The sequence below is a fragment of the Andrena cerasifolii genome, chromosome 11 (genome assembly GCF_050908995.1).
Source record: "Andrena cerasifolii isolate SP2316 chromosome 11, iyAndCera1_principal, whole genome shotgun sequence".
NCBI lineage: Eukaryota > Metazoa > Arthropoda > Insecta > Hymenoptera > Andrenidae > Andrena > Andrena cerasifolii.
The window spans coordinates 1,069,443-1,095,355 of record NC_135128.1 but is presented as its reverse complement, the minus strand read 5'-3'; the positions used below and the strand labels follow the sequence as shown (position 1 = coordinate 1,095,355).

General features: G+C 44.4%; 2 protein-coding genes across 2 annotated transcripts in view; both read left to right on the top strand.

Moving 5' to 3' along the window:
• Positions 1-25,913, top strand: part of Dpp10 (Dipeptidyl peptidase 10) — a 655,550-nt gene that overhangs the window by 107,120 nt on the left and 522,517 nt on the right. The gene's annotated exons all lie outside the window — the stretch shown is intronic.
• Positions 19,423-20,748, top strand: LOC143374563 (uncharacterized). Its single transcript, XM_076822800.1, has one exon. The coding sequence runs from the start codon at positions 19,444-19,446 to the stop codon at positions 20,722-20,724; it is 1,281 nt and encodes a 426-aa protein (XP_076678915.1). The 5' UTR covers positions 19,423-19,443; the 3' UTR covers positions 20,725-20,748.

Genomic DNA, 25,913 nt, shown 5'->3' with positions numbered 1-25,913 from the left:
TATAATGCAATCTACAAATTTGTGTTGATAGTTTAAACAGTACTATATATGTGCGAAAAACCCCTGCCCTGTAGGCGCGATAGGTTTTCCAGAATTAATTTCGAAATATCACTTTCAAAACCGAGTGTCTAGACTAGAATACCCCCTTAACCTTCCGGTACTCGCGCCTATTTTTGTAACACGAGCACTCGCGTCGTGCACTGAGTGCACGGTCACGTATTATTAACCTGCCGGCAGCCTTTTTAGTTGAAAAAACCAGTAGTGTACCCAGCACCCCTATGTATTCTTCCAGCGGACATTTTTGCATAATGCTACGTACTTGTCACGTTCAAATACAGTTTGGAAGTGTTTCTGATTGAATGAAAACTAAAGTATACCGCGTATCTTGCCAGCGACCGCGCCCGTGTACTCACAAGTACGCCTCCAATTGCTTTGGTTTTTTTATATGTTTTGGAGGACCGAAAAATAAGATATACGTGTCTTTTTATTTTGGCCTGTTTGCATGTTTAGGGGGTGAAACCACCCCTCAATGATTTTCCAGTTATCTGCCTCCGATTGCTTTGATTTTTGGATATGTTTTAGAGGGCCGAAAAATAACATATACGTATTTTTTTATTTTGGCCTGTTTGCATGTTTAGGGGGTGAAACCACCCCTCAATGGTTTTCCAGTTCTCCGCCTCCGATTGTACTGGTTTTTGGATATGTTTTATGGAATCGAAAAATAAGATACACGTGTCTCTTTAGAGCGGCCCGTTTTCATATTTAGGGGGTGAAACCACCCCTCAAAATTCATAAGGGGTGCAAAATTTTGTTGAGTCAAATTTCATATGGACAAACATATCCAACAACCAAAACAATCGGAGATGATCACCTAAAAATGTTATACCTTGGGGAAGCTTTAACCCCCTAAACATGCAAACAGGCCTAAATAAAAAGATACCTGTTTCTTATTTCTTATTTCCTCTAAAACATACCCAAAAATCAGAGCCATCGTAGACGAACACCTGAAAATCATGTAACTTTGAGGGGTGGTTTCACCCCCTAAACATGGAAACAGGCTAAAATAAAAAAACACGTGTATCTTATTTTTCGGTCCTCTAAAACATATCCAAAAACCAAAGCAATCGAAGGCGAACACCTGAAAACCTTTGGGGGTGGTTTCACCCCCTAAACATGACAACAGGCGAAAATAAAAAAACACGTATATGTTATTTTTCGGCCCTCTAAAACATATCCAAAAATCAAAGCAATCGGAGGCGAATACCTGGAAAACCATTGAGGGGTGGTTTCACCCCCTAAACATGCAAACAGGCCAAAATAAAAAAATACGTATATCTTATTTTTCGGTCCTCTAAAACATATCCAAAAATCAAAGCAATCGGAGGCGTACAACTGGGAAACTTGTGAGTACACGAGCGCGCTCGCCGGCAGGATACGCGGCATACTTTCGTTTTCGTTCAATCAGAGACACTTGCAAACTGAATTTGAACCTGACAAGTACGTGGCATTATGCAAAAATGTCCGCTGGAAGAATACATAGGGGTGCTGGGTACAATAGATCACGGTAAAACGGTTTTTTCAGCCAAAAACTGAACTCCGTGCACTCCGTGCACCCGCGCGAGTACCGGAAGGTTAATGTAGTGCATGCATAGATCGGACGTAACGGGTATCTAATAGGGCGTGTCTTTGATTGAAGTGGAGTTTGATTTTTTTTTTACAATTTTTGTGTCTGAATGTTTTAACCTTTTAGCTACTCAATGCCACGCCTATACTGGCTTCCGTTAATGTCATCTTTTGGAACGATGCGCCATTATTGTGGCTTTTACACGCAGGTGACGAAAAATCTCTCTGTATAGGGGTATAGCCTAATATTTCAAATCTCTTTACAGTGATCTGGGGTGCGAGTGGTAAACCGATCATAAAAGCGGAGCGCGCGGCTCGCTTACCTGAGCCTAGTGGTCCATCTCGAGAATTCTAACTCGAGAATTTCTCGGGAAATTTTAAAATATGCTTATTTCTGATTTCTCGAGAAATACTGTCTTTCTCGAGAAACTTAAGTCTAGGAAATCGCGAACGTATAAACGCATCTACAATTTATAATAAATCTTATTAGTAACATTAGAACCTATATGAATTATAATAGAAAATCAAAGGGGGAACCACGTGACGCCCGCGAGAGAATAACGTGTGTATGTAGACAGGTGTAAGAAATAGACGAAATGTGTGGCAATAGTGCGCAGAAAATTACGAGGTTGGGTGGAAAACGAGAGGATTGGACAAGGTTTCGGTGGACAGTCTAATCGACAGTTAATAAAGGGTCTAAGGGGGAGATAGAAGGTGAAGAAGAGAAGGTGTAAAACGAGTGCACGAAGTATGAGATACGTAGCAATGATAAGTGACATCTAGGGGAGTGGAAGAAGTAAGAAGACAAAGCGGAGGCAGCAGTAGATCAATAAGAGCGGAGGCTCTAATGAGCCGAGCAGGCGAAGGCGGGGAAGTGCAAAAGGAAACGAGAAGAAGGGGAAGACCATCGTTGGCAGAACAGCTGGGAAGAAAAAGAGCGGACAGCGAAGGCTCGATACTGGACTCATTCAAGAGGAAACGGGAGGGCGAGGAGGAGCAGGAGAGGTTAAGGGCCGAAAAGGAAATAGAAGAAGAATTCCTAAAAGCAAGGAAAGTAGGGAGGTCGCCTCCAATGAAGAAAGCTGAAGTAGTTATAGGAACTGCGGAAACACCGGACAGCCAGAAGACAGAGCAGGAAAAAGAAATGAATGCAAAATTAGACAAATTGATGGAAGCTGTGCTGGCAGTTAAGAAATACATGGAAGAGCTGAGAAAAGATAATAGAGATCTGAGGCAGGATAATAAAGATCTGAGGCAGGGAATGTAGGATCTGAAGGACGAGTGAAAGAGCAGCGATGAGATATGGGAAAAGGAAAGAAAGGAAATGAGAGGAAGGATAGAAGCACTGGAGGCCAAGAAGTTTCAGGCAGATACGCTGACAGGAAGACTGGAAGGGCTAGAAAGGAAGGAAGATGCTAGAGAAAAAAAGAGAGAAGGAATAATATTACCCTAATGAGAGAGGATTTACCGCGTAAAGAGACGCCGAAAGATACGGTGGAGTACGTGTTAAGGCACGAATTGCAGGTAGAAATAGAAATCGAGGAAGCATATTGGGTAGGAATGGGAGAGAAAAGAGGGCTACTGACAGCAAAGTTAAGAAGCTAGCAGCAGAAAATAGCAGTAATGCTAAAGAAGAGTACATTGAATGATAAGAGGCTATTTATTGACAATGACCTGACGAAAAAGGAAAGGGAGATACAAAGAAATATTATAGCTATTGCCAAGGCGGGAAGGGAGCAAGGAGCAAAGGTGAGAAGATGGTGGGCTGAAAGAAGTAAAATTTTGGAGTCGGCAAAGTTTTGTGAACCTCTAAATTATTGGAGGATCGCAGAGCTCACAAGGACAACGAAAGCACGACAAAAGGCAGTGCCAACACCCGTTCCCCGCGCGCCTGCGGATGCAGATATGCGGGGAGAGGCGGCACCCAGAATTGGGAAAGGAATAAGAAGTCAAAGAGAAATAGATACATTTAAAATAGGATACTGGAATGTAGCTGGATTATTCAGCAAAGACAAACAGTTCTGGGATTTCTTAAAAGAACTCAATGTAATAGAATTAGTAGAAACGTGGATTGAAGAGAAACAATGGGAAGGATTGAAAGATAAATTGCCACAAGAATTCTCATGGAAATGTAAATATGCCACCAGAGAGAGAAAAAAAGGGAGAGCGATAGGCGGAATTATCACAGGTATAAGAAAGGGCATAGAGGAGGAATCGAGCGCAGGAACGAAACATATTCAAGAGAGAAGAATAAAGATACAAAATGAAAAATGGAGAATAATAACAGTGTACAGCAGAGATATGAAGGAAACGAAAGAAGAGCTAGACCAGTTAATAGAGGAGAAGGAGGTGGAGAAACTGATAATCGGCGGAGATTTCAATGCAAGAATTGGACAGTAAGGAGGCGATTTTAGAATAGAAGAAAAGCATGGCGAAAGGAGATCAAAAGATAAAGTTAAAAACACAGAGGGAAAGTTGTTATTAGAGATGGTGGAGGAAAGAGGATGGAATATTCTGAACGGGAATATGGAGGGAGATGATAAAGGAGAGTATACATATACGGGGCCGAGAGGCAGCACGGTAATTGATTATATAATAACAAATGTCGGGGCTCAAGAAGGTATCAAAAAATTCACAGTGGAAGTAAGAGTTGTGTCAGACCATATGGCTCTGATTGCGGAACTATATAGGGCAAATACAAGGAGAGAAAGAGAGGGAAATCTGGAGGAGAGGTGGTGAGAGAGAAGAGTCTGGGCAGAGGAAGGGAAGAGAGAGTTTCAAATGGAATTAAACAAAATAAACTTTAACAAGACGGAGGTGAATGGTGGAAGAAATGGTAGGAAAAATAAATAATGCAGTACGGAACGAAGAAGTAAAAATAAAAAAAATGGAAATTGGGCAGCTTTAAGTGGTGGAATTCGAATTGTACAAAAAAGAAAACAGAAGCTAGGAAAGCATTTAGGAACTGGAGAAGGGGTAAAGGAGACAAAGAAGGCTACCAGAAGAAAAGAAGGGTGTACAAAAGGGAATTACAAGAAAATACAGAAAATGAGATAATGCAATTAAAGGGAGAAAATCAAATATGGGAATATATAATTAAACAAAGGAAGAAAAGAATAGAAATCTAAAAAAAAAAAATAGATTTAAGAGAATGGATGGATCATTTTAAAACATTGCTTGAAGGCGTCGACAGTAAAAAAGAAGTAGGAGAGTTGGAAGAAATAAACAACGGAAGGAGAAGAGGAAGAGAAAATAACAGAAGCAGAAGTAACAGAACAAATCAGGAAATTAAAAACGAAGAAAGCAGCAGGGGAAGACAAAATAGAAAATGAAGCCTGGAGTTACGGTAACGTGAAAATAGTAAAAAGGATCACAGAAATTTTCAATAAGGTGTGGAAAGGAGAAGGATTCCCTGAGAGGTGGAAAGAAGGTGTGATTTCACCAATATTCAAAAAAGGAGATAGAGAGAAGGTGAGCAACTACCGGGGGATAACGATCCTAAACACAGCGTACAAAATATATGCTGTTACGTACGCAGCCCTATCTTTGAACTCTTAAACCCTTTCGGGTGTCCGGAATGCGCGTGACCCGGCGGGGTCACAGTTTCCTGCAGTGGTGGGATGCAACCGAGTTTTCCCGGAAAACCTAATATTCAAAGAAAGTATTCATATCCCCACTACTTTTTAGCCGAATTTCACGATATAAAAAGGGCTACGAATCAATGCTCGGGGGCTCATTTCCAGTCTAGTACGCGTAGACGAAAGAGACTTGCGAGATCGAGTATTATTTCAACTTTAACCATACAGTACGTAGAGTCACTGATAGGTGTTGTAATTATTAAGCTCTTTGAGACCCCCGCATTTCTCAGTGCGTTAAAACCGAGAGGTGGACTTAGGTACCGCGACAAAAACACGTAAACATTTGTAAAGACTGAACTTACAGAATATAATTAGTTATTATAAATTCAGTGTTCTATTCAATCACCATCCGAATTTCCTCTTTGAGACCAACCCACAAAGATACCTCTTTACCGCTCAAGGGGTATCACATTATAAAGTTACGAGGCTAAACTAACATTCCTAGTGGCTCCCGGGGATACCAGACCCCGGTTCGTCCACGACAACCATCTTCCTAGTGGTTCCCGAGGATACCAGACCCCGGTTCGTCCACGACATCCACCTTCCTAGCGGCTCCCGGGGATACCAGACCCCGGTTCGTCCGTGAAACCTCACCTTCCTAGTGGCTCCCGGGGATACCAGACCCCGGTTCGTCCACGACATCCAACCTCCTTATAGCGGCTCCCGGGGATACCAGACCCCGGTTCGTCCGCTACTAACAAACTCTAAAAACAAACTCAATCCTCGGCCTCGCAACCGCCATTCTCATTGCCCTCAGCCTCGGCTCGTAACAATGCTATGGTCCTGGAAAAAAGATTAAAAGAGGAATTGGAAAAGAACCATATAATACCAGAAACACAAGCAGGATTCAGGAGCGGTAGGTCGACAATAGATAACTTTTTTATTCTGAACTATGTAGCTAACAGAGAAATACGGAAAAAAGGGGGAAAGCTGAGTACCTTTTTCGCGGACCTAAGTGCTGCATTTGACAAAGTGGATAGAGTAAAACTTCAGAACATCATGAAGCGAAAGGAAATAAGTAAACGCTTGAGGATGAGAATCGGAGAAATTTACAAAGAAACAAGAAATATTATAAAAGCAAACGGAGAAATGTCATCCAAATTCTGGACAACAAAAGGGGTAAGACAGGGATGCCCACTGAGCCTAAAGTTATTTACAATATATGTAGCGGATTTGGAGGAAACCATGAGGAAAAACCAAGCGGGAAGAGTTAGAGTAGGAAAAGATAAAATCTGGACTCTAGCATATGTGGACGATATAGCGTTACTAACAAATGAACCAAAGGATCTTAAGGACATGATACGAAGATTTGAAAAATACCTTGAGAGGAAAGGGTTGCAACTCTACGCAGATAAATCTAAGGTGTTGATTTTCCATAAAGGAAGAGGAAAGAAGAAGAGAGAAGAATGGTTGGCAGGGGCACAGTCTGGAAGAAGTAAAGGAGTTCAAATACTTAGGGTATAATTTCCAGAAAAATGGGGGCAGAGAGATGCATATAAGGGAAGTCATAACGAAAGCAAGAATAGCAATGGCGCAGATATGGAGAATAGGACAAAGAATGTTCAAGAACAATTTTGAGAGAGGAATGAGAATATTCAGAAGCATAGTGAAAAGTATCTTGCTGTTCGCGTCAGAAATTTGGGGGATGGATGGAAGCAGAAAAGGAAGAGAAAATACAGGAGAAGTACATAAGGTGGACTTTAGATTTGGATTTCCATACACCAGCGTATCTAATTTTGGAGGAAACAAAAACGGACAAAGTCAGGATAGAAGCGGGGAAAAGAGCTATAAAATATGAGGAGAAAACGAAACGGCTGAATACGAATAAAATAGTTCAAGAATGCTGGAGAGAAATAGATGCGAAGCAAGCAGAGAAAAAGTCGAAATGGGAGGAAATGAGAGACTTATACTACAGGTGAAAAATGATGGATATCCAAGAAATGGAAATAGAAAGAAGGAGAAGAAGAGAGTTTGCTGAGGAACTAGCGCAAAGAGACAGGGCAGAGCAGATCCAATGGCAATACGACAGAATACTAGGAGGCAGATACAACGCACATTACACAGAAATCGGGGATAACATGAGAGCAAATAAGCTAAACGGAAATTACAGAGGCAGAGACCAAATAATGATTGTAAGGTTCAGATGTGGTAACGAAGAGTGGGGAAGCAAGTACTGGAAGGAAGAAAAAGAGACAGTATGCAGACTATGCAATGGGGCTAGAGAGACGATGGGTCACATGCTGCAAGACTGTAAGGAGTTGAAAAGGTGTGCTCAAAATTGTTACGAGTGTTAGATCTCAGGACCCCGTGACAAAAAACCATTAAGTTATCCTGTAGTTTACTTTCAAAATGTAAGAGGGCGTAGGACTAAGCTGGATGATTTGAAGTAGGCTATTATGGCAGCCCGTTTTGACATTATAATCTTAGTTGAAACCTGGTTTAACTCGTCAATTTCGTCACGTGAGCTGGACTTCTGTGACTATAATGTCTGCCGGATGGATAGATCACACCTCACAAGTGATTTTTTCAGGAGTGGGGGGTTCTTATTGCTGTTAGGAATACTGTGCCTTGTTCCTTGATTGACCCTAAGCGTGATGATCTGGAGCAGGTCTTTGTGCGGGTGCGGCTCCATTCTACTTATTTAATTCTGGGTGCTTTGTATCTCCCACCTGTGTCTGAATCGGCTCTCTATGATTATCACATTGGGTCCGTTACGGACATTTTTCATGACTTTAGTGAAGACAAGTTTTGTATCTGTGGTGACTTTAAACTTTACCATGCCGTCTGGTATAACGAACGGGACCTAACTTTTTTCAAAAAGCCCGGTACTTCAATGGCAGAGTCAACAGCTATCGACCTCATCCGTGAGGGTTATGGTTACTGTAATTTAGCTTAGGTGAATACTGTCTTAAGGGGGCCGTCTCCGCGGGCCTTTGAATGTGTGAGTACGCTCACACAAGCTAGGAAAAGCGTGCACGTATACGCGTGTAGTAAGCAAATCGTAAATTACAACTTTCGTCCTGGAATCGGCCCGAAGGAAGTTTTTGCGGGTACAGTTGCCTTCAGTAGACATCCGTGCAGGGTGGTCTGGTGCGTTTGAACGCTAATAAGCACCCCACTTTGAAATAATAATGAATTTATGACTCGAAAACTGTCCGAATGAAGCTTCAAGGCTTCTCCGTTGGTGGCGCTAATGGTGCACTGCAGCCATGTAGCACCAGCGTGACGTGTAGGCAGGGCCGACGCGAGGTTAGCTGGCGCCCTTGTGCAAAAAAATTTTTGTTGTCCCCAATTTTTTGCACTTGTTTTCTATTTAATATGTTTAAAAGAATTACATTTATATTTAGTTTATGTGAGGTGTTAGATTCCTTTATTATTAAGCGTACGATCTAGTTTTTTTAGCGTCCCATTCGGCTGGCGCCCTTGTGCGGCGCATGGTTCCGCCGGGCCTGCGTATACGCGATGTAGTAAGCAACCTTTTTGCAGGTTTAGTTGCCTTCAGTAGACTTTCGTGCAGGGTGGTCTGGTCCGTTTGAACGCTAATAAGCACCGTACGTTGAAATAATAATGAATTTATGAATCGTGTACTCAGGACGGCCCGAAAAATGACAGAATGAAGCTTCAAGGTTTCTCCGTCACCGGCGTTGATGGTATATTCGTGCCTTGTACCATCAAAACCGGTGGAAGTCCAATCTAGCCGATAAATGTAGGAAAGACATAGTTGCCGAGACGTATCGAGAGTCGAATCGCGCTGTTGCCGCATTTCCCCTATCAATATTTTTCCATCGAGGAGGCTTGAATGAATCACGGCGAAGCAGTTGGAGAACAGAGATGGGCAAAGATAATATCTGGATAAAGTCAAATAAAAGATACTACAGTATTGTCTCATGGAACGAGAGCGAGCAAGAGGCACTGAAAGCGAGCGAGGGTGGTGCGAGATAGACGACGAGATGTTGTTTGTCTCGCTCCGTCTTTCGGACGCCTGACACTCGTTCCATCTCGCTCCCCCTATCAGCTAAAAAGAAGCGAGAAACGAACACTGAGAATTAGGGCTCTGCTCCCGATACGAGCTCAACGCCGCGCCGGTCCCGACCAGCGAGGATTTGGGCTGTTCGGCGGCGCACAGTGGGGCATTTGGGGTCGGAACACGGCACTAAGTCCTTTTACAAAAATATCGCTAAACTGCAAATTTTCTTTTACAGGTAGTTGATTGCAGGTATTATGATTGTTTTTCATATTCATTAATTTTTAACGCGACTACACGGTTTTGAAGAAGAGAACCACGAAACTCTTCAGAATTTGTATTGTTGTTTATAGTATTATTGTTTGCTTAATTCAACTAATTTTTGGTGGAATTAAGTGTTGAGGTATGTATTTGAAGTGTACCAAATTTGATTTTGATATCCCTGATATTTTTGGAATTATATCTTACTGAATGTCCCAATTTTCATTGTTTATTTTTAACGGGAGTTCAAATGAGGTAGTTAGAGGGACGAGAAGGGGTCTATGACGCTTTTTTTTTGACAAAAATGCCTTTCCTGCCATTGAAATTCAAAGTAACTGAAGTCTTTTTACATGTGAAAGATGCGGAACTTTTTCCTATGTACAGTGTGCACGATATTGTCGGCAATTTGTAAAAAAGTACTATGACCCATTAAATAAACAAATTTCATTAATTTTTCTGTACCAATAGGATCACAAGTATACGTCCTAACTGAATGAAATGGAAAAATTAACGATAAATATATGATTTGGGTGAGAAAATGTTTTGTGCCGTGTTTCGACCCGAAATGCCCCACTGTGCGGCAACTTGTAATCTCGGTTGGAGAGGCGTACAATGTTGATAAAATGTAAAATGTCACGTTTTCAATATTCAGTAACATACTGCTGAGATTTTCCACATTAAAATGAATTCAAATGCGGTATAAATCGGATTATTTCTAGAACTGTACTAGATAATTAAATATAAATGCGAAACATTTCTAATCTAATAATGCTAAAAATAATCCGATTTATACCGTGTTTAAATTCATTTTCATTTGGAAAATCTCAGCAGTATGTTACTGAAACGTTCATGTCGATACAATAGAAAATGAGAAAATTTTACATTCCATTGAAACAAAGAAAATGAACAATCATTGATGAATTAGAAATATTATATTTTTAAATATTTAATATGTGTTACGTCCCTACTTCCTATTTGGAGCCGCGTTTTTTTTTGGGAGTTTATATTTTTTTTACCCGCTTTTTAGCTAGTCCAGGAACATTGACGCTCTGGGATAGTTGAGAACTGGTCGATAGCAGATTATACTTGGGTTTTGCATTTTCTTAATTACCTCAGTGCTCTCGCGGTGATGGCGGGTCTATCGGGATCAGCCTCCACACTATACGCGCCGGTGTAATTTCGTAATTTTTGGGTGCGGTCCCGGGTTGTGGAGCCGCCCTTTCTCCGGGTGCCAGGGTAATCCCGATCTGATTGGGCACGTCTTCCCGGCTGACCGTCGGATCCTTGACAATTCCTAAGAGTCCTGATTCTCCAGCTGGTGCGTCGCTGTATGACCACTTTAATTTCCGTAGCTGCACTCGGCGACCCGCACGGTGATTTCGGGGCATTCGTCTTTTGGAATTCACGATTGCATAGGTTATTTGACCGATAATCACTTTCCACCTTTCACACCAGGCGCCACCTCGGGCAACGTTCTGCTCTTTGGTGGTACCATCGGCGGAGGCGAGCGTGATCTTCCCTCATTCGCAACATTTATTTAGAATTTCATTTATATTTAAATCTATCGCGTTGATCACGCGTTACGCTTAATCTCTGGTAAAACCGCGGGCAACGTTCTGCTCATAGGTAATACCTTCAATCAGCGCAACCCGTGAACTGTCAATATGCATTTTCGTATTTGATTTCACTATTCCACAAGACGAACGTTTGATTTGGATTTGGGGAGTTGAGGGTGGAAACACTTCACTCACTGGTTTAACATAAAATTTTACCTTTATTTTTCTGTAACGTGGTTTCAACAGTTTAAGTCCCTTTTTATTGAACGCGTATTAAACAATGATAATAACGGTGATACGATAATATGGTAATCAGCTCCGCGGGTGATCAGTCCCTTTTTATAGGGCTATTGCTCACTCCTTCTCCAGGTTTGTCACATGACAATTAGGACGGTGGGAGATGAAATCTCCCAATCATTTGCCGTGGGAATCACTCGAAGAATTTGTTCCAGCGGCTATCCGAGAGTTTTGTTTACTGCAGAATTTGAGCTATTGCGCACCTATTTTGGTGTCTTCTCCGTGACTTAAGACGGATTCCTGCCGTTATACGAAACCTTCAGCAGCGTCGATAGTTAAATTCTTATTTTAATTCATATATTAGATTGTTACGCTTTTGGGTCTCGACGTACTCTGTACGATTGGTTCCGCACAGCTTACGTACTAGGGATTGAAGTTAATATACATCGAATCCGTATTGGAGCTTGATTTACGGGAAATAATGGGAGGGCAAGTGGCTAGCGATGATCAGGAGCGCAGCTCCGTGAAGGTGTTTACTCCACTGGCGGATGGGGCCTCTGTCCCACGCTGAACGTCAACTGGTGTTGGTTGGGCTTTTCTGGTGTGCGTGTAGATGGCTGGTTGCCACCTCTCGTGTTAGCTGTTTTCCTGCTTGCTGTTGCCGTCCGTAGATTCACGACTCGAGCTCTTCTTACCGCGAGTTTCAATTATAGTGCCTTATCGGCGACATATTATGTTGATAATTTATGTGAGGTGGTTATAATATACCAAAGTACGAAATAGTAAATATATATGATTTAAAGAGTTAATTAATAGTAGACTCCACGTCGCGGGACGTGACATATGTATATTAAAAATTTAATAATTATTAATAATTATGGGGTTGCCGCCGCGGCCCCCCCGGCGGCCTCCACGGCCGTACTTTAATTTTTTCAGCTCCTTTCTCATCTGAAACAGTACCATAAAAATTACATCTTCTAGTTCTACGCCTACATATGAGCCGTTATTTCTTAAACTGGTATAAGTCCATTTATTCATACATTGGGATATTCAAGGGTATGCTTTTGAATCAACAAAATATTCGCATCCATAAATCAAATCGGGTAATGTTTTTTAAAACTATAAACTTGTGTAATTTTATTATGGAATAATAATCAATAAAAATGTTAAAGAAAATAAACGATTTTTTAGCTACAGATCGACTTATACCACTTTCAATAATAATACAGTATTGTCTCCGTATGTGTTCGGTTTGGTGCCCACGATACGGGTTTGTTGCTATGTATCTCCACCACTTCTGTGTCACTCTTGCCCGGCGAAGGCGAGAGCGAGATGGAACGAGAGCGAGCGAGAGCCACTGAAAGCGAGCGAGGACGGTACGAGACAGACGACGGGATGATGTTTTATCTCGCTCCGTCTTTCGGACGCCTGACACTCCGTCTTTTGCGATCGCGGCCGTCGCGCAGGCAAAGCGTTCCATCTCGCTCCCCCCTTCGGCCAGGAAGAAGCGAGAAACGAACACTCGGAATTAGAGATCTGTTCACGACAGGAGCTCAACGCCGGCCCGACCAGCGAACACTTACGGAGATAATACTGTACACACACATAAGTTCAACCTAACTTACTTTTGCTAGAGCTTTCTCGACCTTTTCCTCCCTATCCTTCTTCTTCTCCTCCTTCTTCTCATCCATCTCTCTTTCCCGTTCATCATTCTCCTCCTCCCCCCCTCCACTTCCCCCCGACGGGGTCGGGACCGTATCTTTCATCTGGAAATGAAATGTTGAATGTATTATTTTTGGCAAATAGTAAGATGGTACAGCGTGATTCTCTCGCTAGAGTCCTCAAAGACAATAGTCTAAGAGCTGGATACATAGGGGTCAACGTAACTCGATGCAGTCATAGTTCTTATTGTTGGATTAGTGTTGCCGAATGCGAAATCCCCGTCTGCCGAGTCAGTCCGGAGAACTAACGCGGGGGTGGACGGTCAAACAGGTAAAATTTGCAGCATAATGAACGTCATTCTTGCTTTTCTGAAATTTCATATACTTATTGTTTACGCATAATGAACGATATGCAAAATGGCAGACCACCAAGTGGGGGATAAGACGTTGGCAGACGTCGATGAAAAGCGCGATACGTGGCTTGCGCGCTAGTGCAAGGGAGAAATATACATTTGTTTCCCCTTGGCCCTAGTGGGACCGCCGTCGGCCGCATATTGGAACGGCAGCCGCCTTTAGGGCCCACTTGGTGGTCTGCCATTTTGCATATCGTTCATTAAATGTGTAAACAATAAGTATATGAAATTTCAGAACAGCAAGAATGACGTTATTATGCTGCAAATTTTACCTGTTTGACCGCCCACCCCCGCGTTAGTTCTCCGGACTGACTCGGCAGATGGGGATTTCGCATTCGGCAACACTAATCCAACAATAAGAACTGTGACTGCATCGAGTCACGTTGACCCCTATACAGGGTGTCCCAAAAATGTCGGAGTTCCTTGAAAGGGGTGACTCAGGGGGTGATTTGAAACAACTTTTTCCTTAGCGAAAATATTGTCCGAAGCTTCGTTAACGAGATATTAACAAAAACCCCCGACTAATCAGAGCGCGCGCCTTCCGCCCGAGCTCCCGTTGTAGCGTTGACTACGCGGCAGGCGGCTGCGCTTGTACTACGAAGGTATGAACAAGCAAGTCGGCATGCTCCGAAGGAAACCGCGTTACACAATTTTATTTTAAAGCGAAATCTTAAATAATAATTGTTTGAAGTGAGAGGACAAGAAATACGCAAATTTCGTTTTCAAATAAGGCATAAACGAAAAGGTAATGTAACAAAAAATGTACAAGTGATCATAATTCGTTATTGAGGTAAAAATCCGTAGTTTAATCACGGCTAACATAACTAAATTTAAAAAATAATATTAGGTGTATGAATAAATTCTTTCAGACTGGATTTACATAATCGGTATAAAGCAACCGAATTTCTATCGCAGTGATATTCGTAAGCTACCAGAAAATTGGCAAAAGCTAATTAAAAATAATGGAAATTATTTCGATGATTGAGTTGTTTTTATTTTATTTTTTTTAAATCAAACTGTTATTGAACCCTAAAATCGAACAGAATTTATTTCTACACCTAATAATCACTAATAAATTAAATAACACACACCCCTACGGGCATTCCTTTCCTTCCTTTCCTTCCTTTTCGGAAACCTGTGTCACTAAGTAGGTCACTGTGCCGATCCTGGTCATCGGTGGACGAAAAGATTTATGGTAGGGTTGCGCCCAGTGAAATTACTCAAAACAAATCGTTCTCTACCGCCGACTCGCAGGACAATATGGTAATAAATCGTGACCCTGGCGAAATGCTATGGCCGACCAGCCTGATTAATTTTTGGGAACTAGCAATTAAAAAGTAATATCCAACATCAATACGCCTCGCGGAGAGATACGGGAAGAAAGGGGGTAACTCGTTTACTGCGCGTAGTCCCGCCTGCTTCGTGTTTCCTTCAAATTAAAGACAGATTCCTTATCTCTCGAGTATAAGCACGCGCTAGAATTACCAAACAAAAGCACGCGTTAACGTATTCCGTGCGAGAAAAGGTGGGAATGAATTCCGATTGGTTCTAACCTAACCAATCTGCCTTGCATCTCTCCCAAACGGCCACTGTTTTGAAGAGGCCTTCTTCTCAGCCATGTTTCCTCCCCAAGGCCTACCAGTATAAACACGCGCTTGAATTTCAAAACAAAAGCACGCGTCGACGTATTCCGTGCGAGAGAAGGTGGGCTTCGGGGAGGAGATATTGCTGTGAAGAGGGCCTCTTCAAGACAGTGGCCGCTTCAGAAGGATGCAGGGCAGATTGGTTAGATTAGGACCAATCGGACGCGTGCTTTTGTTTTGAAATTCGAGTGCGTATTTATACTGGTGGGCCTTGTGGAGGAGACATGGCTGTGAAGAAGGCCTCTTCAAAACAGTGGCCGTTTGGGAGGGATGCAGGGCAGATTTATTTAGGCTACGACCAATCGGACTTCATGCCCACCTTTTCTCGCACGAAATACGTCAACGCGTGCTTTTGTTTTGAAATTCGAGCGCGTCCTTATACTCGAGAGATAAGGGACCTGCCTTTAATTGGAAGGAAGGACGAAGCAGGTGGGACTACGCGCAGTCACCGAGTTACCCCCTTTCTTCCTGTGTCTTTCCGCGAGACGTATTTAAAATTAATCAGGCTGGTCGGCCAAAGCATTTCGCCAGGGTCGCGGTTTATGACCGTATTGTCCTGCGAGTCGGCGGTAGAGAACGATTTGTTTTGGGTAATTTATGGCTTAGCTTGTTCCGCCTCGTAGCTGACGTGAGCTCAGGGTATTCGAAAACGGAAACAGGAATGGTATGCCTTTTCTTCTTTATAGCAAGTCGAAGACTTTCTGTTTCTCTTCTCTTCGGGCCCTTTCGAACCGAAACACGTGGTGTCTGCTGACTATCTCGAAGAAACGGGTACATTGGCAGTAAAAGGACGGAGCGCGGGCTTTTGTGAAAGTGTAGGATGGGTCGTTCGTTGCATTTCTGCAAAGCACGTGTGTTTCGAAAACGTGCTGGCTTCTTTTTACCTAAAGCCTGTTGTTCTGGTGGGAGCTAACTCATAATGGAACGAGAGAAACTACTTGGAGGTAGAGGAAGTTGCTTGGAAAAAATCCTGTCAGTCAGCTAGCAATCTCGTCCCAGAAATGTTCTCCGCTCAAGAATGTTACGCCATGTTCTGGGTGTACGCCCGGATCAACGGGGACGCAAGTTCTACCGTGCGAGCGTTTGCACGGGAATACTCGCACATCCAAACCCCCAGCGAGGATACGATTCGGCGTTTGGCGTCAAAATTATTCTCAACGGAGTCAATGATGCTGCAAGGCGTGCATAGACGCTGAGGGTGGTCATATCGAGCAACTGCTCAACTAACAGTAATCGGCCCCATTCGGGGCCACCAATTTTATAACGTACGAACAACAGGTTCCATGAAAAGTAAATTAAGTGATCAGTGTTAGTGGCCGTGCAGTGAAGTGAATATTCGGTACATTAACCCGGACGCACTTGACGTTGTAATCCTTACCTTCGGGTGGTGTCGTATACCTGCGATCAGCTGAGCACTGGGCGCAACCCTACCATAAATCTTTTCGTCCACCGATGACCAGGATCGGCACAGTGACCTACTTAGTGACACAGGTTTCCGAAAAGGAAGGAAAGGAAGGAAAGGAATGCCCGTAGGGGTGTGTGTTATTTAATTTATTAGTGATTATTAGGTGTAGAAATAAATTCTGTTCGATTTTAGGGTTCAATAACAGTTTGATTTAAAAAAAATAAAATAAAAACAACTCAATCATCGAAATAATTTCCATTATTTTTAATTAGCTTTTGCCAATTTTCTGGTAGCTTACGAATATCACTGCGATAGAAATTCGGTTGCTTTATACCGATTATGTAAATCCAGTCTGAAAGAATTTATTCATACACCTAATATTATTTTTTAAATTTAGTTATGTTGGCCGTGATTAAACTATGGATTTTTACTTCAATAACGAATTATGATCACGTATCACACTTTTTTTGTTACATTACCTTTTCGTTTATGCCTTATTTGAAAACGAAATTTGCGTATTTCTTGTCCTCTCACTTCAAACAATTATTATTTAAGATTCCGCTTTAAAATAAAACTGTGTAACGCGATTTCCTTCGGTGCATGCCGACTTGCTTGTTCATACCTTCGTAGTACAAGCGCAGCCGCCTGCCGCGTAGCCAACGCTACAACGGGAGCTCGGGCGGAAGGCGCGCGCTCTGATTGGTCGGGGTTTTTTGTTAATATCTCGTTAACGAAGCTTTGGACAATATTTTCGCTAAGGAAAAAGTTGTTTCAAATCACCCCCTGAGTCACCCCTTTCAAGGAACTCCGACATTTTTGGGACACCCTGTATAGCCAGCTCACGATCTACAATGCCACCAATAAACCGTGCCTCGCTGAGTTACGTGGAAGTGACGAATTCCACGTTCTGCATTTCTCAACAGATCTTTGCGAAAATGGCGTCAATCGATGTCGTGCCGATGAAAATGGTACCACGCTAACTTCGTTAAAAATAGTCCGAATTACATTACATGATTTCAATCGGGAGAATGCCAGGAATGCATTGGTATCACTGCAATATCGATGCAATGAAGAATAAAGAATTTTGTAATACACCGTAATGAATCTCGTCGCGAGCTTCGACGTCCACGAAACTCAGCGAGGCGCGGCTTATTGGCGGCATCGCGTTTGAATACTCTAGCCAGAGAGTCACTCTGTATAATAGTATACAATATAATACTTACATTTTGTGAATTCTCCATCGTCTCTATTGCTCTAGAGTTCGTGAGCCAACTGTTGCTTGCCACGCAACAAGTCCTTGGGCAGACTTATTTGTGGAGGGGGAAACACCTACAGGAGCCTTGGTTACGTGTGCGTGACTGATGCGTGCGCAGTTTACGCAACACAACCACCGCTCCTGTAGGTGTTCCCCTCCATCAGTGGCACCTCGACCCCCCCCGATCCCTGGTTATTTAGGAGCCCGACGACTATCTTCACAATTTCTTAGAATTCTTTATTCCAGAGTGAGAGAATCCGCGGATATACTACGGTATGACCCAACCAACGCAATGAACTGACATTTTGAGGGGTTGGGCGGGAGGTGGAGAGACCCTCTAATATAAAATTTCAGCTGCGGATATTTCTTAGTTTCTGAGATATTAATAAAAAAATTTCGGCATAATACATTGAAATCTACCTATGTATACAGACGTTACTAACAGAACCATCTTCTTCGTTTCACAGTCGACGATACAATGTACGATATTGACCTCATCGCGCGATGCTTGTAACTGCATCAGTTTTTATTCCCAATACAGTACAGTAATACTAGAGTATTTCCAAAGTCACATCGGTTCGCTGTCGTGCTTTCCGCGCCCCACGCACTGGTCTAGCTCCAACCGGTGGCCGATCGAGACGAAACTTGCTGAGTATTGTTCCGTCTTACGGGTACAAAGGGGGGCTCAGAGCGAGGCAGAAATACAGCGACCCTTCATTACTAGGCAATTGCTTACCGTCGAAGTCTTGGGGAGCATTTGCCTGCCAGATGTCTAATAGGTGGCAATTCGGCATCGTGCTATTTTTTTGGACACTTCGACCGTCCTCGCTCTGGGAAAATCCGTTGATTGCTCTGTCAGCGGGTGGTGTACGGTAACTTCAAAACGGTACATACCGTCGACCACCGCTGACTCGCGGGACAATACGATCATAAACCGCGACCCCGGCGAGACGCTCCGGCCGATCAACCTAGCGAGGTTTGTTAGCCAGATGTCCGGTTTTCCCTGCGCTACGTCACGAAGAAGGAGAGGATTCCTCCTCCATCACCGAAATCTTGGAGGGAAGGTTCCTCCTCTTCAAGCAAGGCTGAGCCAATCAGGCATTTTGGCGCCTCCCAAAAATCAGATGTCTTGTCCACCTTTGACATCGAAAAGGTGGACAAGACCAGAAGTCAATGAGCTCGCGAATAGTACGGTTCGGTGTGTTTGATGAGGTCAGCATTCGGACCATCAGCACAAGCAGAGCTAAACTTCTCAGATCATCGTTCAGATCAGAATCGACACGTAATAATTTAAACAGTCACCCAATATTAATTTGGCGGGTGATACATCGTCCGGCTTATACGCGTACCAACCGGTGAATCGAGCCTTACAACCTCGAAAGCAAAATTCTATAATTTTCACGCGTGTGCCGTGCGAACATTTTGGTCCTTCGAGCCGGATCCACGACCGTGGAAGTGCAGTGTGCAAAGACTTCTAAACTTCCTTCAAGTGTATTCCGAAATTCTACCACGGGCAGGAGAATTAATTCGGAACGGAAAGACGTCAACATCGTGGAAGCTGAACAGCCAGCCTTGAGGTGGACAACGCATTCGTCAACGGCGTCATCTGGTCCAGAGACGACTCCACCAGCACAAGGACTTTGGTTACGGTAGGCTCGTTATTGAGGAATTACAATATATTTAGTTAAGCACACGTGATCTATCCTTCCGTTAATTCCTATCGTATCCATTCCACTTCGCCTAAAATGTCGCAAGAAGACATCAACGCGCGTATTAACGGTTTGAAGATGAAACGGCGATCGTTCAAATCGCAAATCACTCATTTTAACAAGTACCTCGATTCGTATCAAGATTGTGAGAAGAATCGTGTCAAGCTTCGCGAACGCATCGAACGGCTTCGTAATCAGTTCGGAACCTTCAATGGCATTCAAGACGAACTGGCCCTCATTGAAGACTTCGATCAAGCGGAAGCCGAACGTGAGGAAGTAACAGAACAGTTTGACGACACATTGGCGACAGCGGTAGTCTTAATGAATAGGTTTGTAGCGTCCGTGAATCTTATTCCGCCACCGAACATCGAAATCGTATCACGAGATTTGCCCGCACCGTCAGCCGCATCATCGTTTCCGCTTTCGGTGAAATTACCCAAGATCGACCTCCAAAAGTTCGACGGTCGAATCGAAAAATGGGTCACGTTCAGGGATGGTTTCAAAACGACGATCCATGCAATACCCGGTCTCAGCAACATTCAAAAGCTGAATTATTTACGCGCTTCACTGTCCGGGAAGGCAGAATCTGCGATCGAGGCTTACACTATCACCGATGATAACTATGAGGCTGTATGGGATCACCTCTTAGAAATCTACGAAAACAAACGCGCTCTCGTTTTGCGTCACGCCTCGCTTCTCGTCGACACACCCGCAATGCCAAACGATTCATCGGAATCGAACCGTGATTTGGCCAATCACATGCAGCTGCACATTCGGTCGCTGCAAGCACTCGGGAGATCGTGGGAGGACATCGCGAACGATCTTTTACTCAGTATCGCTGTGTCCAGTATGGCGGAGGACGCTCGAAAGGCGTGGGAACGGACATTATCAGACATGGAGGTTCCGAAGATTGCGACCGTGTTTAAACATTTGCACATCGCCGCGCATCAGTGCGAAGAGTACTCCACATCGCGCGGGAATGCAGGTCGGGACTTACCAGATGAACACCGGACGGATTCAGTAGCGCAACGCCGAAACGATACGTCAAACACCTATCGCGCGAAACCCGCTAGAGCACCGAAGTCGCCGCCATCTCCGCGGAAGACGCGACAAACATTTGCCACTAACCGATACCCTAATTGCAAGATTTGTCACGCGGATTCTCACGCCGCGTATCAATGTACACAATTTCTCGAATTGTCGATCGAAAAACGCATCGAAGCCGCGCGTAAGGCAAGACTTTGCATGAATTGTTTACGTTCGGATCACAAAACCGATGAGTGTAAGGCCGGAAAATGTCGCGTATGCAATAAGACACACAACACTAGGCTTCATTTAGACACACAAAATGAATCCTGACTAGAGTCATTCCGTAAAAAATCGCGAAAACGCAACGCTCGGAAACGTGACCGCCGAGAAACCGCCCTAGTCGCTAATGCATCGGCCGACGGTATCATGCCTACCGCGATCGTTCACGCGTTAGATCACGAGCAGAGACCGATCGAATGTCGAACGTTAGTCGACACATGCTCCGACGCGAATTACGTCACCGAAGAATTCGCGTCGAAATTACATCTTCAGTGCAAAAGGGCTTCCGTGGCCATCGAAGCGTTAAATGCACTAAATACCGTGACGAACAAACTAATTTCTACCACCATAAAGTCACGACTATCGGACTTTCAACGTCATCTTACATTCTTTGTGATACCACGGATTTCGCGACCTTTACCGGACACTCAAATCGATCGCAGGAGGTTTAAGATTCCGGCAAATCTGAAATTAGCGGACCCGAATTTCCACCGCCCAGCATCCGTCGATATGCTGATAGGCACCGGCCCTTCGCTCGCTAGCTTTAGCGTTGGGCAAATCGATCTTTCCCCTCGTAACGGGCCTGATCTTATCCTGCAAAAATCACAGCTAGGATGGATCATCGGGGGGAGCGTGTTGTCAACGTCGCCGCGCATACAACGCAAAACGTTTGCAACCAGTGTCAATTTCGATCTTTCGAAATTTTGAGACATCGAAGAAGGGCCACAGCAGCGATACCTATCATCCGAGGAACGCGACTGCGAAGATCACTTCACCGCCCACGTCCAACGGGACGAATCAGGACGCTATCTCGTCGCGCTACCGTTTAATCAGAAGAAGCAATCCATCGGAGATTCTCGTTCGCGAGCGTACAATCGGTTTCTTTCGTTAGAACGTAAGTTTCATCGTGACAAATCGCTGCAAAGAGAATATTCGTCCGTGATACAAGAATATATCTCGCTTGGTCATATGACTAAGGTGAAAACACGCGATTCGGACGGTTTCTACCTGCCACATCATGCGGTCATAAAACCCTCGAGCACGACTACAAAGGTTCGAGTAGTTTTCGACGGCTCCGCGAAATCGAGCAGCGGCCTATCATTAAACGACGCACTAATGATCGGTCCGACCACCCAAGATGACATTTTTGCTTTGCTCCTGCGGTTTCGCATGTACGCATACGTGCTGACCGGAGACATCGAAAAAATGTACCGCCAATTCCTCATTAGACCAGAGGATCGTCGTTATCAACGCATTTTGTGGAGAGACGAACGGAACGAAATAGCGACATTCGAATTGAACACAGTCACGTTCGGACTGTCTTCAGCACCGTATCTCGCCATAAGATGTGTCCACCAGCTTGCGGACGACGAAGAGGATTCATTACCAAGGGCGGCATCCATTTTGAAGCGTGACATGTACGTCGACGACCTTTTGACCGGGGCCGACACATACGCAGAAGCCAAGAATTTACGCGACGAGGTCATCGACCTGCTTCAGCGAGGAGGACTCAACATCCGACAATGGGTCTCCAACGAACCGCGACTTCTCGATGGGTTGACGGAAGAACAGATCCATCCGAAATTCTTTGGCGATTCAACGGTCAAGACGCTCGGGGTATCATGGGACGCGCGAAACGATACGGTTACGTACACCGTTGACCCACACGTTATCACGAAGGTGACGAAACGGACGATTCTTTCCAGCATCGCGAGAATTTTCGATCCGTTAGGGTTACTCGCTCCGGTTACCGTCGTCGCGAAAATATTGATGCAGCGTCTTTGGCATCTTAAACTGGACTGGGACGAGTCATTGCCAGCCAGCCTCCACACCGAGTGGATCACATTCGCGAACGATTTTAAACATCTTCATAATGTATCCTTCGGTCGAAACGTTACTCAGCGCGCAACGCGTAGGATCGAACTTCACGGGTTCTGTGACGCGAGTGAACAGGCATATGGAGCATGTTTGTATATACGCTCGATTGACAAACGCGGTAAAATAAACGCAAATTTACTATGCGCGAAATCTTGTGTCGCACCACTTAAGACGATAAGTCTCGCCCGTTTAGAACTGTGCGGTGCAATTCTCCTGGCTTCATTATATGCGACTGTTCGAGAGGCCATCAAACGCGAACTCCACAGCGTTATCTTTTGGACCGATTCTACCATCGTGCTGAACTGGTTACAGAAAGAACCGTCCTCTCTAAAAACATTCGTCGCGAATAGAGTGTCCGAAATACAATCGAAAACCGACGTCACCGCATGGCGTCACGTTAGATCTTGCGATAATCCGGCAGATTTACTCTCGCGAGGACAATCACCGACACAATTTCTTCACGATTCCAACTGGCGGCACGGACCGCAATGGCTCTCAAGCGTCGAATCGGCTTGGCCAAAGTCAAAGTTTAAAATCGTTGAAGAAGTTCCAGAGACCAAACGTGTTACCTGCTTTGTAACCACCACGATTAACAGCGACGAGATCTTAAATCGTTATTCAAGTTTGTCTCGCCTCCGACGAATCATCGCGTATTGCCTGCGGCTTAGACTACCTCGTCGATTTAAGGGACCTCTGACCGTGGAAGAATTACACGCAGCAAACGATCGTGTGGTACAACTTGTGCAATCATCCGCATTCACACAAGACCTTCACCATCTTAAGACCGGAGCAGGACTACATCCGAAGAGTAAGCTCTTGCCGTTACATCCCTTCCTTGACGATAAGGGAATATTACGGGTCGGAGGGCGATTACAAAACTCCACCTTGCCGTTCGAACAAAAACATCCGGTTCTCCTACCGAAAGGACACCGTATCACTGAGCTTATCATTCGCGAAGCTCATTTACAGCATCACCATGCAGGTATCAACTCGACTCTGTACGCCGTTCGTCAAACATACTGGCCAATCGATGGAAAAAATACTACGCGAAAAATTGTTCGGCAATGTGTTAGATGCTTCCGCGTGAATCCACCTGTCACCGACTACGTCATGGGCAATCTACCTGCCGCTCGAGTCACAGAAACCCGACCGTTTTACAACTGCGGCGTGGACTACTGCGGTCCATTCTATATTAAGGAGCGACGTTTCCGTAATCGCACTCGTATAAAGACTTACGTTGCAGTTTTTATATGCCTCGCAACGAAAGCCGTCCATCTAGAGGTCGTCAGTGACATGACGACCGAAGCATTCATCGCGGCGTTGAAACGGCTAATCGCGCGTCGAGGGATGTGCCGTAACATGTATTCGGACAACGGTTCGAATTTCATCGGCGCAAATAATGAATTGCGCGAAATTCACGAAGACCTCCTGAAAAACGAAAGGGTACAACATTTCCTAGCGGACAAAGGAGTATCGTGGCACTTCATGCCAGCTCTATCGCCTCATTTTGGCGGACTTTGGGAGGCTGCGGTAAAATCTTTCAAGCACCATGTAAAACGCGTTGTTGGTGTAGAACTGTTCACGTTCGAACAGTTCAATACGTTCGTTATTGAAGTTGAGGCGATTTTAAACTCTCGTCCTCTAACACCTCTTTCCTGTGATTCCAATGATCCTATAGCCTTAACCCCTGGTCACTTCTTAATTGGTAATTCTTTAACGAGTCTACCGGAGACCGATTTCAAGGCAACAGCGACCAACCGGTTGTCAAATTGGCAACACATCCAGAAGGTGAAACAGGACTTCTGGTCCAGGTGGCATAAAGAATATATCAACCACTTGAACGTACGCCATAAGTGGACTAAGGGTTCCCATACGATCAAGGAAGGCACCATCGTGGTCATTAGGGATGACCAGCTTCCACCCCTACAGTGGCATCTCGGCTGTATCGAGAAGGTTCATCCCGGGAAAGACGACATCGTACGGACTGTTACCGTTCGGACATTCCGCGGTGTTTACAGTCGCAACGTGAAGCAACTCGCGCCGCTTCCGGTCCACAAAGAAACAGAACTCGCCGCATAAACAAAGACTTTTAATTTAATAAGCATCGTAGCTTTAAGTATCATATTTTCATCCAATTATGGTATATGTATTTGATCGACGGGTCTCTCAACGGGGGGAGCATGTTCCGTCTTACGGGAACAAAGGGGGGCTCAGAGCGAGGCAGAAATACAGCGACCCTTCATTACTAGGCAATTGCTTACCGTCGAAGTCTTGGGGAGCATTTGCCTGCCAGATGTCTAATAGGTGGCAATTCGGCATCGTGCTATTTTTTTGGACACTTCGACCGTCCTCGCTCTGGGAAAATCCGTTGATTGCTCTGTCAGCGGGTGGTGTACGGTAACTTCAAAACGGTACATACCGTCGACCACCGCTGACTCACGGGACAATACGATCATAAACCGCGACCCCGGCGAGACGTTCCGGCCGATCAACCTAGCGAGGTTTGTTAGCCAGATGTCCGGTTTTCCCTGCGCTACGTCACGAAGAAGGAGAGGATTCCTCCTCCATCACCGAAATCTTGGAGGGAAGGTTCCTCCTCTTCAAGCAAGGCTGAGCCAATCAGGCATTTTGGCGCCTCCCAAAAATCAGATGTCTTGTCCACCTTTGACATCGAAAAGGTGGACAAGACCAGAAGTCAATGAGCTCGCGAATAGTACGGTTCGGTGTGTTTGATGAGGTCAGCATTCCGACCATCAGCACAAGCAGAGCTAAACTTCTCAGATCATCGTTCAGATCAGAATCGACACGTAATAATTTAAACAGTCACCCAATGTTAATTTGGCGGGTGTTACATCGTCCGGCTTATACGCGTACCAACCGGTGAATCGAGCCTTACAACCTCGAAAGCAAAATTCTATAATTTTCACGCGTGTGCCGTGCGAACAAGTATTACGAGGGGTATTACAAAATTTCAAAAGTGGAAAATGGCGGGGGGGGGGGCAGAAGGGCTCACGGGTAGGGAGGCCTCCACCAACGTAAATAAATTTCCAAAATAAATTAACAATTTTTTATTAATATTTCGGAAACGAAATATTAAAAAATACCCGAAGCTACAATTTTAGATTTAGGGTTCACACCCTCTCCCCACCCCACACCCAAACCTCATCTCGATCGGCCACTGGTGCCATTCGGAAGAATATCCTTTATTCGTTGCATTTATTCGAATAAAACTTTCGGATTAAAAAAAAAAGGTAATTAAGCAGAACTGGTGTTTCCTCATCGATTTCAATTATTTTTGGATATGTTGCCGGGGACATGATTCTGAACAACTTTTTCCTATACATGTTACCGCCACTCGACCT